This window comes from Neocloeon triangulifer, unplaced genomic scaffold, assembly GCF_031216515.1.
Source record: "Neocloeon triangulifer isolate White Clay Creek 2 clone unplaced genomic scaffold, ASM3121651v1 ptg000015l, whole genome shotgun sequence".
Taxonomy (NCBI): Eukaryota; Metazoa; Arthropoda; class Insecta; order Ephemeroptera; family Baetidae; genus Neocloeon; species Neocloeon triangulifer.
In genome coordinates, this window is record NW_026775557.1 from 227185 (window position 1) to 242926 (window position 15742).

The 15742-nt window shown below is 39.6% G+C and overlaps 1 protein-coding gene across 4 annotated transcripts in view; it reads left to right on the forward strand.

The window, feature by feature from the left end:
• LOC132202386 (uncharacterized) overlaps window positions 1-10497 on the forward strand; it is a 66143-nt gene extending 55646 nt beyond the window's left edge. Inside the window, exons 3-6 of one of the 4 annotated variants that reach the window (XR_009442367.1) lie at window positions 5769-7503; window positions 8934-9369; window positions 9432-9594; window positions 9812-9943. Coding sequence is in view for 2 of the 4 variants with exons in the window: in XM_059629259.1 (XP_059485242.1) it covers window positions 5852-7503; window positions 8934-9594; window positions 9809-10054 (2559 nt within the window). In the remaining 2 variants the exon portion in view is untranslated. Of the gene's footprint in view, window positions 1-5768; window positions 7504-8933; window positions 9595-9808 lie in introns of all 4 variants that reach the window. The other 3 variants (XR_009442366.1, XM_059629259.1, XM_059629260.1) reach the window with 3 other exon arrangements.
• Window positions 10498-15742: the final 5245 nt, after the last annotated feature.

The window sequence follows — 15742 nt, forward strand, 5'->3', positions numbered from 1 at the left end:
TCAGCCTCGGCACCCACCAAGCGTATAAGTACAACACGTCTGTGCAGACGGCAGAGTTGCACCACACAAAAACCCTCGCCGAGAGACAACTGAGGAGAAAATCAATGCAGACGAAAACTTTAATTGCCAAACCACTTCGCGACGTGAATTCCAAGGCGATGCAATTAAACTAGAGACAAAAAAATCCGCAGTTCATTCCGCACACGCTGTAAATTATATCGTTGTGGTTTTCCCAATCTTCTTTCGCATCCAAATGAAGCTGCTAACAGCACGCGATGAGAACGTGTGTCGCATGTTGTCACTCACTCTCATCCACACAGGGGTGTAATTTATTCCCTGGGGATTCGAACGGGTTTATATAAATATATTTGGCTGGCGCTTGAATATACACGTTTCGGGGAGGCGAATGCGTTATTTTGTTTCGCTACAGATTACGGTTCGCATTGCGTGTCTCCGGGCCGTATAATTACCGTTTGCATAGGTCGATCAAAAATCAATGCTCGCGCACCTCACGGGCGTACAGTAAACAGAGCACGGTGCGTGGCAGGGATGATTTCACAGGCCCGACAGCGCGTTGACCGCAACACAGCATTAATTAAATCTCGTTTAGGTCGAAAAATGTTGTTTGTGTCCGATGGGACGGCAGAGAGCCGCGGGATATCAAAATTGCCCGCACGCGAATTGCAGCTTCCAAATTTTTCCGCCCTGCTGCTTGTCATTCTTTTGGCCCTAGTTTGACACAGCGTGACGAGTCGAAACCGTTTTGTTTTGAAAGCGAAGAGAATAATATGACATTTTCCGCCAATTACCTTGACAAAACAAGATTGATTTATTTAAATGGAATCAAAACAGTTTTGTATCGCCCTCGATTTTTGCTGTGTTATATTAGGGAATATTAAACGGGGGGAATGTTTGCATGCGTGATTGACGTTGATATAATGTACGTATTATGCTTTATTTTTTTTTTTAAATTTTTAAAGGGTGAAATAATATAAAATATATAAAGAATATGAAAATATATTGTGTAATTGCTTTAAAAAAAACTCCGCAAAAAAATAGTGAAAGTAAAATTTGGCCATTCATTGACCCAAAACTACCATAATTATGAAATTGTCATCAAAAAAGTAATTAGAAGTATTTCAAAATAAAAAGGTTATTTCACAAAAAAAGGGAAATATTCAAAATAAAAAAGTTGCTAATGAATTTTATGATTATGCCGGATTTCGCAGTTCGAACTGGAATTATTTCTTGAATTTTAATATCAATTTTATTGTTGTTGATATTTATTTTTCCACATTGCTAAAGTTTTCTTTGAATAAATAAAAATATATTTTTCATCAGTTAGTGAACGTTTTCACAGCGTTCCTATAACTTGGTTTTTTTATCGGAGCAAACAATATGAACAATGTGATTGTAGCAATGGGGACAAACAAGCAACAATAATAATCATAACAGAGCAGCTGTGAAGAATATTTCAACCATGGATTTTTTTTAATTTCCCAAGAAACGATGACATACAATTTAGCCAAACAACTTGCGCATACCCAAACACAAAGCTGAGTACTCGGAAAAGTTAAAAAATTGCAAATTCAATTTCCTTACTCTCCGGAGTGACAGCGAGAGCGCCGAGGATGATACGTGGGATTTCATGCGCCAGTTTCCTTGTCAGCGTGTTTGATTCAATTTCGCCAACACGCCTCGCTCGCTCTCTCTTGCCAGTTTACAAAACACACCCCTGGCACAAAAGCGCATGAAATCGACCTCGTGGACATGAACTGCAATAAATAAACAAAGCAAACGTAATAAAATTCGGTCGTGCAGCGTGCGCTCTCGTCAATGCTGGGCCGCCGCCGGTGCTTTGCAGCGCACAATACATTTCCGTGACTGGGAGCGAGTTGCAGCTCGGCGGCGATGCTGCGGAGCACAATGCGCGCGTGGTATTCACCGGCGGGGCAGGACGTATTGCGAAATATATAAGAAATGATGTTCCGGCGGCACGAATGCAGAATACAGACGACATCATTACTGGGCGGCGCACGCGGTGTGATTGCGCGCGCGACGGTCTTCGCGAGGATGGCCGTGTCATTATCAGGACGGCCCGGCACATTTCAAATTATATTGCCTCGCGTCTGCTGGCCGGACAGCGAAATAACATCCATATTTCAATCTCGGCAAAGCCCTCTCCGCTCCACTTTTGCTCTGAGCTGCTCATGTTTGCTGAACGTACGTGAAATGACGACGGTCCATTCCTCCGAGCGTGGGTCTTTTAAATTCTATTCCGTTATTTCCAACAAGTCAGAAAAATACTGAGCTATCTATTTTTGAACTTAGCTGGCAATCAATTAATAGCTATTTTTATATTTTTACACAATACGATTGGATTTAATAAAAAAATCATTTAATTAATTCTCAATTAAATTAATTTTGTCCCGCTTTTTCTTTTAAATTTCTACAAATTACAATCACCACTGTTCATATGGATTGAATAAAATCATATCTAAAATTACTTCAAATTTAAATATTGTAAATAAATACTAAAATTTAATTAAAAATTTCAAGGAAGGTAAATTTATTCTATAAAATTTTAATTACTAATAACAAATACTGTTTTTGCACATGAATTTTTACTAAACAAAATACGTTAATTTATCATTTAATTTATTTTAACATGAAAATTTGTTTCTTTTTTTTAGGTTTTTTTTATTTGAAAATTAAAAATTAAATGTGCATTGATAATTTCTTCATTTAAACACATAAGCCTGTGCAATAAATTACGATTTGATAATTTATATTATTTAATTTTAACAGTTAAATCAGATTTTTGCAACTCCAGCAATGAAATAATAACACAAAAATAAATAATAATGAATATGAAATAAAATTTATATTAATGAGACCTGGGATAAGCCATGTTCAAATTAAAATTTTACCATGACACATTTTTTTTTTACCAACTTAATTACAAAGCTTGAAGATGTGCAGTTGCAGAAAACGTGCATAATTATTTAAATGGAATTAGCATGTCTTATAATTGCTGCGCTTTTCCGCCGAGTAGAGATTCTTCTCTCTCTCTCTCTCTCTTGGGTAAAAGGAGTAATGCTGAGCAGCACCTCTAGAGGAAATTGCACCGCTGCTCCCAGATTGCACTTGCTCCTCTTGGGGAGAAAATTATTTGCCGGAGCAGCAGCGATGCGAGTCTCTCTTTTTGCTCGAGTGATGAGTGAGGTAATCTCGGCGCCAGCGCTCTCTCACTTAATTCTGAATGTCAGCAGGCGGCAACAAACATTAAACAACATCACCGCTTTTTGTTCTCATTTGCTTTGAGTGGATATATATGTGAGCGCGACCATAAGAGCGTCCTCCGCAGCAGCAATAATAATAATCACAGCAGACCGCGCTGCCTTTGTCACTTGGCTCGTAACGCACCGATAATAACACTCGCCAGTCGCTCCACCCGCACCGCTGTTGTGCTCGAACGAGAAACAGCCATTCCACGCGAGGAGGAAGAAGCAAAGAACTTCTTTAGCAAGAATAAAAACTTGCTCTACTTTCATAGTAACGGTGCTAAATTATAGGTTTCTTTGCAATATTTGAAATTCATTCATCGTTTAAAACGTTTTTTTAGATTTTATTTATAATAAGAATTTCAAAATTCAACAAATCACCGCTTAATACAATTATTTTGGAACAATGTATGTCAAAATATTATATTTTATTAGCGTTACAATGTTTTTTTAAATAAAAATATTTACCTCCGTAATATTATAAACTATAAGGATCTTTTAAGTTTAAAATTAGATTTTTGGCGTTTCATCCTGCGCATCAACACTGGGTGCAGTCAAGAGGGTTGGGGTGAATTCACAAAAGCCCGCTTTCTTATTCTGCGAATCAGAGCAAACTGGAGAGTGCGGTTGAGCGCAACTAGAAAAAGGCATTTCTTCCTTTGTATGCATGCGAGTGAATAATGATGACAAAGAAAGAGAAGTTCTTGCTTTCAAGGAGAAATGCACAAAAGAAAGCAATGTTGTATACGCCGCCGACTTGTGGAAACAGAGCGAAAAAGAGCCTCATTTGCCTTGGTAAATATACAGTAGCGCATGTAAAATAAAATGACCATAATTCACTGCCGCGCTCTTTTATAATCAAGAACGTTGTAACTTTTTATGGCTGCCTCTGTTCCTGTTATAGTGCCAGAGTTTATACAACAAAGTATCGATTAGGTAAACTGGAGAAATAAGAAGTGCAAATAAAAATTGATACACTCCGCTCTGCAGAATGCGCCGGTGGAGTGGAATTTTGTAAGAGCGTCATTGTTGGTTTTCTTTGAAAAGCGGCAGAGCTAGGGAGGGCTCTTTGGCAAAGCAGTTTTCAGCGCAATGGCCGATCGACACACTTCTTTTGTGCGCAAGAGTTTTCATCTGAAAAAATCCCATTGGCAAAATAAACATCAAACGTGCTGGATTCGTAGTATTTGTACAACTCGCAGGGATGATTTCCACTCAAACTTCCCACGTTTTGTAATTATCCAAGACATAGAAGTTCTCGCACAACCTCGAGGGCCAGGCAATTTATTTAATTTGCTGAAGGCGCATTTCGAAAACAATTCGCTTTTGGCGTGCTCGGCAGGAATAATGAATGCATCAAGAGTGCCGAGCAGGAAATTAGAGACAATACGCGCCTGTTTCCCTCTTTCACTCCACAAAATAAACTAAAAAAAAACACGCACAATACAAATCGTGACCTAGTCCATTATTTTATTTGCGTGCTTTTTATTCTTTTTGTGTTGATACTCAAATGACAAGAGCCATTATGTAGGCCTGGAGAGGGTGAAATAAAACTGCTTGATGCAGGTTTGCTGGCGAGACACACACACACATTCTTGTTACATTATCATGTATTCCGTGTGTGCGCCGCCGATACTCGAGGGACGCGCCGCTCCAGCAGCGTGGATGAGTGAAAAAATACACACCTCGAGACCAGCAGATAAAAGCCGTCGCCCTCTCTGTGCTTTATATGTGTTTTCAGGCCAGCCAACCCCTTTATCCCGCGCGCACCTCACTCTACTCTAGTAACAAAAAGAGCGTGCGATAAAGCCTGGGCGGGAAAAAAAATCTTGCAAATTTCTGCCGCTCCCGGGACTAATAAGCCGGCACAGGTCTGAAAAATTAATTACAACAAGGCGGCGCATAAATTTTGCAATTTTCCCCCATTGTTCTTTTCAGGCAAATTTTTAAGTAGAGCGAGGATGTCGAAGGTGCGCCTCTTTTGTGCGCCGCACAAAGAGCCACTACTATGTTCGCCATTCACTGTACTCTTCTCGGCGGTTTTAGTGGGAAACTTTATATTATTCTCCTGTAACGCGCGCATCTCTTTCTTTCTGCCGCGAAAGGAACTCATTTGCATGGAGCGGCTAAGTAAGCAAACGCTCGTAGACGACGCCAGCGTCGAAGTAAAATAAGCTCTCCGAGCGCTCGGCGTCTTTTTCTCTTGTTCGGCGCCTTTCATTTAAACAAAACGAGCAAAGAGCTGCTGAACACCGACTCGTAATGACCCGCTTGTTGAGTTAATTGAGTTTCAACTTTTGTATCATCATACGTAATACAAAATATTATGTACGTGTTTTCATAACAATTTTCTTCTTGCAAAGTAGCAAAATATTTGAGAGCAAACAAGTTTAGTGAAATACATGGACCGTTAATTAATTAATAAAAATAAATTTAACAAATGTGTACTTTCATTTAATTTTAATTGTTTTTTGTCTGTTGCAGACCATTTAAGGCTGAGAAGACTAGCGAGGCCAAAGATGCACCACAAGGTGTGACTATGTCGGCGGCAGTCGCTGGTCAAAGCTATGGGCAATCAGCGCCACTGCCGCCGCTGCACCCCGACTCACCGCAAAGAGCGTCTTCACCAGGCGAGCCGCCACGGAAGCAAACCGACCATAAACTCCCACGTGCTTCTGTTGTTAATGTGTTTTGCGCTTTGTGGCGCCGAGTGTCCGCGAGCGTGCGAGTGCAAGTGGAAGAATGGCAAGGAGTCGGTGCTGTGCGTCAATAGCAACCTGAGTGTGATTCCGGACGAGCTGGACGCGGGCACGCAGGTGCTGGACTTCACCGGCAACGCGCTGGTGGAAATTTCGCGTGACGCGTTCAGCGACGCCGGCCTGACCAACCTGCAAAAGATTTATTTGGCCAGGTGTCGCATCAAAAGTTTACACCGGTTTGCGTTCCGAAAACTAACCAACCTCGTGGAGCTGGATTTGAGTTTCAATCAGCTCACAGCAGTACCTTCGCACATTTTCGAATCCATTTCCGAGCTGCGCGAAATCAAGCTGAGCGGCAACCCTATTCAGAGAGTGTCAAACGACGCCTTCCGGAAAGTGCCGCAACTTGTACGTTTGGAGCTGAGCGAGTGCAGAATCGGAACTTTGGAGCAGCGTGCTTTTGGCGGCCTTGAAAAGTCGCTGACCTTTCTGAAGATGGACCAAAACCAACTAGTCACCATTAAGGCTTCCACTTTGACCGAACTCAAAAGCATGGCCGGCCTCGACTTACACGGCAACCCGTGGAACTGCTCATGTAGCTTGCGACCCCTTAGAGAGTGGATGTTGAGTGTAAAGATTCCGTACAGTGTTCCTCCCACGTGCAACTCACCAGCCAGAGTGTCTGGAAAGTCATGGGACAAACTGGAGCTGGACGACTTTGCGTGCGTACCTGAAATTGCTGCGAACGTGCTGGTGACGAAAGCAATCGAGGGCAACAATGTGACAATGAGCTGCAAAATTGACGGCGTCCCTGAGCCCAAAGTAAAATGGTTTTGGAAAAATCGAGTGATCGCGAATTTGACTGGCTCGGCGTTTAATCGCAAGACTTACGTGTTGCAAGAATTGGGTGAAACGGAGAAGGCGAGCAACCTCACAATTTTGTCAGCCGAAATCCAAGACGCCGGCGTCTACGTCTGCTCGGCCGAAAACAAAGCAGGCAAAGTGGAGGCAAATGTGACCCTGGCCATGTCCAGAAGGGCGCCAGAACCACCTGTGACCGGCCGAGTGGTGGTTGCAGGGATCATTGTTGCCGCCCTATTCGTGGTCGCCTTGTCGCTGGTTGTTGTGTGCGCGTGCACCATCAGAAGGAAGAACAATATGCGAACTGAGAGGCGCCGACGTCGAGAGGACAGTTATGAAAAAATTGAAATGAACCATAAGGGTGGAATGAACGGCCGTGACCTGGGAGTCACGGTCAGCGCGGCGAATTTGCAAAACCAAATTAGGAAGCACGGAGACTACAGAGGGGTGTCTTGCGTGGCCGATCCGGCGGACAGCTTAGCCAGAAAATTTTTGCCCAGAGACCACTGGGACGGCAGGTCTCCGGATGGTGCAAACAGCAGTGAGGCAGGACACAACGCTGACGTGGAGAGCTGTGCAGCGAGTAGAAATATGGTCAGCGACAGCGAGACTAGTGATCCTGAAACACTCAAATCTGGAGTGGCATCCAGTGTTAGGAGGTAAAGACAAAATGCCAATCAAGTAAATTATTATTTAATTTTTTTATAGGAAACAATATTTATTTGGTCTAATTTTACCAGTTCAGCCAAGTTCGAAGAAAGCTTATTATAAATGTTGAATAATGCGACAGTTATTTTTTTACGTATACACAAGTTACATTGTTACTAATAATATTATGATTATTATTGTTTTTTAAACACTTTGTTCTAACAAGAGTTCTTATTTTTTAATTTCCCATCATTTTTTCTATGTATACTTTAAAAGTCAATTGGCAACTTATATTATATTATTCTTCAAACGAGGTATTAAATAATATTCTGAGATTCTATCAAAGTAATTATTCTCTCTCATTGGTTCTATCACAAGATTAAGCATTAACATTATTTGATATTTGAGTATTATAATTTAAAAAATTGTAATATTAAAAAATTCTATGTAATAAAAGATTAGAAAAATAAAATTTTTTATTTTTTTTTTTACTATTATATTCAATTATTATTTTGCAATTTCCATTTGAAATCCTTATTAATTATCACTCAAAGATATATTGTACTTTTGGCTTGGCTCAATTTACGACATTTGCATTTAATAAAAAAGAAATCTTGCAAACAATCCAAAAAGTGAAAAAAAATATTCAGTTTATAATCATGTCGTGCACTTGGTTGAAGAAAATGTGAACAAAGTTTTTTTGTATTTACAAAAAATCCTTTATCATGGCACCACTCAGCCGATTGAATGGTCGGTTGACGAGAAACAATAATTTTCATGAGCAAACAAAATCACTATGTCATCTGCGAAAATTAATAATGAAATTCTTTAACAGTGGAAACAGATCATTTATGAACAAAAGAAATTATGTTAAAGTTTAGAATTTATTTTCATCTATTATTTACCTTGGCACTTCAGCTTTTCTAGTTCTTTTAGTCAGTCAAATTGCATTCAATTTTTATTAATAATAAATAATAATAATTAGTAATAAAAATTGTCTTATATTACTTGGGGCGTTCTCAAGTATTCATGAAAACCATTTAAAATTTCTGGAAGTTGCATTTTTGAGATACATGCCGTAAAAAAGTGTCATCTTAATTAAGAATAAACATTTCTACCAAGACCAAGATTTAATTATTTTTTCACATTTATATTTATTTTATATCACCTTGGCACGATTGATTGAAATAATAAAATAATTAAATTTTGCTCTGCTTGCTTTAATTTTTGGTCTACGGTGTTTAAAAATTTATTTTATAATTTTGACTATGTGTAGTTTTAATTTATTTTATTTATTTTTTTTTATAATTAATTTTTACTTAGCGAAATAATTTGTCTCTAATGCTGGTCGACTCCTTGCAACTCCGAGCTCATAGAATTTGATTCTGCGCAATTTTTTCAATATAATTTTGCTTTATTTGTGTTCCCCTTTTTGTTTTAGTGGCCGAATTGAGTTACCAACTTACAGTCACGCTTCCTCCACCTTGGGCAGGAATTTCCACTTCAACTCGTCCAACTTCGCTGGCCACCAACTGGACAGTCACTCAGAAAGGGTGCCCAGCATAGAGATGAAAGACTTACACATCCACGCTCCACCACTGCCACCTGACCCTGACGAGGGCAAGTACCCGCCGTTTGACCCTCGTTTTAGTTCAGACACTTTTTGCACATTACCTCGACGTCTGCAAGACCGACGGTGGCGCCGGGGCGGCTGCTCGGACAGCAGCCAGTCGCCCCTGCTGCCGGACAGTCGCTACACCAGCAGCAGTGGCGACTCCATGCGTCGCTTTTCGACGGACAACGTCAGACACCAACGCTCGTCCAGCTCGCTCAACTTGACCTCGGACATGGCGCACTTCACGTCAACAGCCGCTATCGTGAGTGGAGGCGCAACCGGACTTTCTTTCAATAAGAGAAAAACACTTACGCGATTCCCTAGCCTGCCCACGTCACCCGTGGACAACCTTATGGAAAACCCGCCCGTCTACGCCACCCCTGCCACTACGAGTAATGTGGTGAACTCGTACGATTATCATGCGGCGCAGCTGGAGCGCTTCTTGGAGGAATACCGAAGTCTGCAGGAGCAGTTGAGCAAAATGAAGGTTAAGAGAAACACATAATATAATGATTAAAATCAAAAGTTATTTTTCATTGCAATAGCAATAGTCAAAAAAATTAAATGAATGCTAAGATATAACTTTAAAATTTATTTACAAAAAAAAGAAAACTAAAAAAATAAAAACATCACACTTTATTTAAATATTATCATCATTTTGTCACCACCATATTTACTTAGATTTTGATATTTGTTCCCAGGAGACGTGTGACACTCTAAGAAACGATAACCGCCGCAGTTTGGCTGAACCTCTCCTCAATGTGAACGCTTTGGCGGATGAAGTAAATAACTCGAGGGCGATTATGAGTAGCCAGTCCACCGCGGCTGCCACGTCGGTCAACCCCTCCGCCGAATTCAATCCCCAAAACCACAATAACGCGCCGTTCTGGGTGCCCAGAACTTCACTGAGACGTTTTAGCGGTGGCAGCGAGTTTTATCAGAGCTGATTTCTTCAGCTCCTGACGCGTGTGAGTTACTAATGTTGAGACGTTTTTTACAGGCATTCTTGGCCGTGAATGAATTTGACATTGCGCTGTAAATATTACTATAGTGTTGTGTGTGTTTTGCGTCTTAAATGGTGACATTTTTATCACTTGTTGTTGAATGAAATATGTTGTTGTTACTCTGAAGAATGATGCTTTTATCGTAAAGCATTTTGTAAGCGCCATATTATCGTGGTTATAATATACAGTTGGAAAATCGATATTATATATAAAATATAAACGAAAGAAACCAAGAACTCGTTGCATCTTGGCAGTATTCTGTGTTGATTTCTTTGCTACTTTTCCGTCAATGAGAGCAGAGGAATTTTTAATTCACCCACGTGCGTGAAAGGAACAAAAAAAACTTTTTGATTAAATAAAATAAATTTCATTTTCCTCAAACTGGTGTAGAGCAGCTCTCTCGATGCGATACATTAATTGTATCTCTCGAAAATACATAAACGCTGTACAACAATAAAAATCTTCCTGTTTTAATACTTGCTCTCGTTTCCATTGTCAGCAAAAATCATTCTGATTCATAATCTATTGCCTGCTTTTTTTATTTTGCTTCGTCCGTGTAGTAAGAATACACATGAAAATAAAGAAGAGGTTTGAAGGGGTTGCATATTATAGGTCCCCAGGATCAGGCAGCTCGCATCTATAAAAATCTCGTAAAATTTATGAGGACCGTCGCAGCACGACTGGCGGCGGCGCGTACAGAGGCGAACAGTAGAACCAGAGATAAATAAAGGTGCACGGGAGGTACACGCACGTCCCAGCGAGGTTTTATTCGGAAAAATGCCCTCCGCAATTCTCCTAGAGAGAAAAACGCGGCGGAAAAGCAGCGCGAGTGTTTGAACCAGGCAAAAGGCGCAAGAGGTGGTTGTAAAGAGCGGCAGGGGCAATATAAAAATAAAGTTGACGGTGTAGTTGAAACGAGTGGCCAGAAGAAATGGCCATACTGTGTATTTGTCCTTATTGGTATTCTGTTAGCGCTGTTTGGCCAAGGATTGAGAAAAGAGTTATCGCTTTCCTCCTTCGCCCCGTGTTTATATGTGTGCGCTGCGAAATGGAGGAGAAAAAGCAAAAAAAGGGTTGCCTAGAGCGCAGGGTCTTTTCCTTAAAGGGGACTTTTGAACAAAACAAAAGATTTTTTAAATTGTTTTTAGAAGGAAGGAAAAATAATCTCCTGAAAAAAAATTAAGATCACTCAAATATTGCTAACTATTACATAAATTCAATTAAATTGAAAAAATAATAATGTATTTATTTTTTATTTATTTGTTTAAAAAAAGGATATTTTTTTATACTGCCACCAATTGAAGGAAAAGCAGGCTACATTTTACTAACTATGGATTTTTTATTATCTAAAAATCTTGTAAATTTTAATTTTTCTGAAGTTACACTTAATTAAATAGAATAAAATTTGAACATTTTATTGATATATTATTTTTACTCAAAATTTTCTTTTACTGCCAAATAACAGCTCCTTAAAAAATTATAATATAATTATTAGTGTTGTGTTTTCATTACAAAAATTTACTGTTGTTTTCTTTGAATTGAAACATGACTTATTTATGATTATTTGGATGATTGAATTTTTTCAATCATCCAAACATTCTTATCCCACAAATTGCGCGCAAGCAGCTGGAGTAGGGTTATCTATTTCAGGAAATCTGAAGCAGCACAACATAATTGACAAAGACACGGGGACGCATAAAACACCTGCGACTGCAATGGCTCATAACGTGAACTACAATGACGGCGAGAGGAAATCGTGACTGAAACCACAGAAAAGTTTATTCCTTGTTCATAGCATCATCCTGGACTGGTGGGTTTATTTTATTAAAGAACAAATTAAATGAATTATTTATATAAATTTTAAAATATCGAAAAAAAATTTTAGGAGGGGTTTCTTAGTATAAAAAACAAAAAACACCAAAACATCATCAATATTGATTTTCATGGACCAAATTATTTAAATGAGCTTTAATAGTGCTATGATCAATGAAAGGAAAATTATTAAATTATAAAAATGATATCAGCCGTGGGAAAAATAATATTATTGCTAATAAGTTATTTTTCATTTAGGGCCTTTGTTTTTATTATCAAGGGAGGCGACCGTGCAGGAAGGAAAAACGCAATATGTTTTTTTTTCTCCGCGATATGCGGCTCGGCCAATTTTCCGGCACACATACGGGTAATTGAATCGGGCTTTCCTTCCTTCCTTCCTTCCTCTCGCAGGGCGTGAAATCACGTGTCGAGCTGAACAGCGGTGCTTTGTTTGTATGGGCGGTGGACGCTTTGCCGCTCGTCGGATTATGTTTGCGACAATGCAATAGGCAGCATGTTACACGTGCCTCGCATTTGTCTTTCGGGTACTCAATATCGTCGTGAGCTCCAGCAGGCGAACCAACCGTTTGCTGCACAAAGCCGCGGGGAGTGCGGTTTTTCTCTCTCCGACACACACACGATGGCGGATGACACGATCGCGCGGCACAAAAAAGGGAAAAAATAATAATAATAACACGCCGCAGAGGTGTACGGGGAGGGTTGAGGTAGATCCGAGATTTAGAGGAAGCGCTCATGGAAAATGAGAATTAAAATTTATGCGACGGCATGAACTATTTTTGTTGGGCGATGGCAATTTTATGCGGGCGACAGCCCCGGCGGGGATGGAAAAGAAGAGCTTTCGTTTTTCTTCCACGTCCTCTGAAATTACGAGCTCCTCAGGTGTGCCTTTGTTAAAAAAAAATCTAAATAACCACTGCAGAATGAGTGTTTTTCTTCTTTTTAATTAATCAGGTGTATTTGAAAGGATTGCGTTAACTATGAGAAGCCATCCGGCTCTGTGTACAAAAAGTTAATTAACAACAGCATCCGTTTGGGAGAAAATCATGCAGTCAAACGCAACCACCGCGCCAACTTCCCCGAACTTAATTAAAATGACAAAAAAATGGCCGTGTAACAAAGGGTCTTTAATGAATTTTCCACGACTTCCTGCGGCGCACTGTTATGTACATATTCGCGCTCGCGTTTTTTGCGTATACGACTTTGTGAGTCGGCGACGCGCTAAAAAGCAATCAAGTGCACGGACCGAAGAGTTGATTCGCCGGGGGCTGAATTGGAAATGCTTGTCTCTTGTAGCACCTCGAGCGGAAATTCTCTCCGATCAGCAAAATTATAAAGCACTAGTGCGCCGCCGAGCAAAGCAACTTCCCTCTACTCAGTACATTGAGTTGCGCGCCTCTCTGTCGATTTCACTTGACAGAGAGAGAGTCAATTCAATTGTGTCGGTGGATCACTTGATTGCATATGCTTGCACTAATATTGAATGTTATTTAACATGATTCAACTGATTTTAGGCATTTATATTAGCTGGAAAAATATTTGGACCTTAAATTTAGTTGCACAGAATCAATCATAATTTAATAGCTCACAATGATAAAAATAATAAGATTCTTATAAACAGTTCAAAATCAAAATCATTGTTTTCTTTTTATAATTTATAAAGAATTATAAATAGATTTTTTTCATAAAATTAAATCCGAATTCCTCAGTGAAGATCAGCAACTTTATTGTTTCTGTACGATACAGAAAATCCCTGTTTCATTCTTTCGTTTCGTCTTCCGACAAGAAAAGAGATGATGAATTGTGTAGATTTTCTGTATCATGCAGACACATTAAAGTTGCTGATTTTCACCAAGGAAGCCAGATTTTATATCATCAAAAAATGAACACTTTGAGTGCCAAAAGGTTCCTTGTCTACAACTTCAAGAACCTCTATAAAAACGTAAAATAAAGATTATATCTATATTTTATTCAATATATATCCTTGATCCAATGAGACTGCTGAATTTAATGGAGATTTGTTGCTTAACATTCAATTGAGGTAGGTTCATTGTGTGTATATAAGTATTTACTGTAATAATATTAAGATTTGATATAATTTATACAATTCAGCAGTGTTGCTGTAATTTAAAATTTAGATTATTATTTAAAAGAAATATTAATATTATTGTATTGTGTTGTTTTAAAAAAATGTAAAAATTAAAAAAAATAAAGGAAATTTAAAAAAAAATATTGTGATTTCATTAAAATAAATATAACTATTACAATATGCAATATGCGTAATTATTCAAATTTTATTAAAGCAAAATTGTGAATTTGTTGTTTCTTTAAATTGTGTTTTAGGTTGAATCCTGGAGCAGTTTCAATTGAAACGGTCTCATAAATTTAGTTTCTGCAAAGACTATTATGAAAGGTCAGCGTGAGGTGCAAAAATTGCCAATAACAAAGGGCGGGAGGAGGTCGTGCCGAAAAAAGGCTGCACGAGAAAAATCCGGCAAGGAGAATTGAAATCCGCTTTGTCATTTATCTTTGTATCTGAAATAGCAGCGGCATTATGTTTGGCAGGGCCGGGCCATAAATTTCCTCGGGACCATCAGCAGCACCATGTGCAGCCGTGTCCATCATTATCGTCATTATTTCCGTACCTGGGCCGCCGTCGGAGCGAAAACGCGAACCGCCCATCAGAGGGCGAAATCATCTGGCTGCGAATTTCGATTTTCTCTCCTTGCCGCCGCGTTATTTTTTCGCCTTTTCTCGTCATGATTTTTCCTACCTTTGGCAATCTTTCCTCGTAAAAAAAAAACGGGGGGCTCGTCTATTTGCTCTCGCAGCTGCTGCTGCTTCGGAGCAGCTGAAATGAGGTTGATTCAAGCAACACACCCTCCGCTCCGCCGCCCTGCCTAACCTGCGATTTTCAATCTAAATTTTACTCCCTCACTCACTCGCTCTCTATTTCTGCTGGCGCCCTCCCTTTCTTTATGCATCCTGGATTGAGGTTAAATTGGAATTCTATCTCCATATTTTAAGGGCTTGTAAAACTCGCGAGATGATCCGTGCATAAAAATATATATGCGCCGCCGTAAAATCAGCTCATTGCCCTCGAGTCGTCGCTGACTGGCGAGGTCGGTAATCAATTTTGCCCCTTTTCACCCGGCGCGCCCGTGGATGCAGGAAATTTGGAATTATGCTTGAGCCAATTTTCTCGCACAAACCGGCCCAAGGTTTTTTTCTCGTCCGACGGCTTTCGTTGAAAATAAGTGCCTCGATTGATATTGAGGAAGGAGCTCCATTTGCGTGCAAATTTCTTTTGCATCTCTTCAGACGCAATCTGCCCTTTTTCAGGCTCGGAAAAAAATAATATTTTCTTTCCAAATAAAATTATCAGGGATTTTTAAGTAATTTAAATTTGGTTCAATTTATTATTTGTAGAAGAGCACGCAGGGTTTATTAAAGCGAGCGTGTTTACTTCAAGGCTGGAAGGGCTGAAGTTTTTAGCGAAGAGTTTCTCCGCAGAACTTGTTCGCCAAAGTAGAGGCACGGTCAAAGTTTGGACGCGCTAAGGGAGGATGATACAAACTCTTTGGAGTAACGACCTCGGGGCTTTCCTTCTTTCAATATAAAAAGCACTTGATCTGCGCCGAGAGCTCTGGTGTTACTAGTGCGGAATGCTTAGAATTAGTGCACAGAAACGGGTCATATTGTTGGAATAAGAATCATTTAATAATTCTGTTAAAATTATGAACTTATCATTCCAAGTACCGGAGTGAATACTAATTCAACTAACCTACTTGAGTGCCCTAA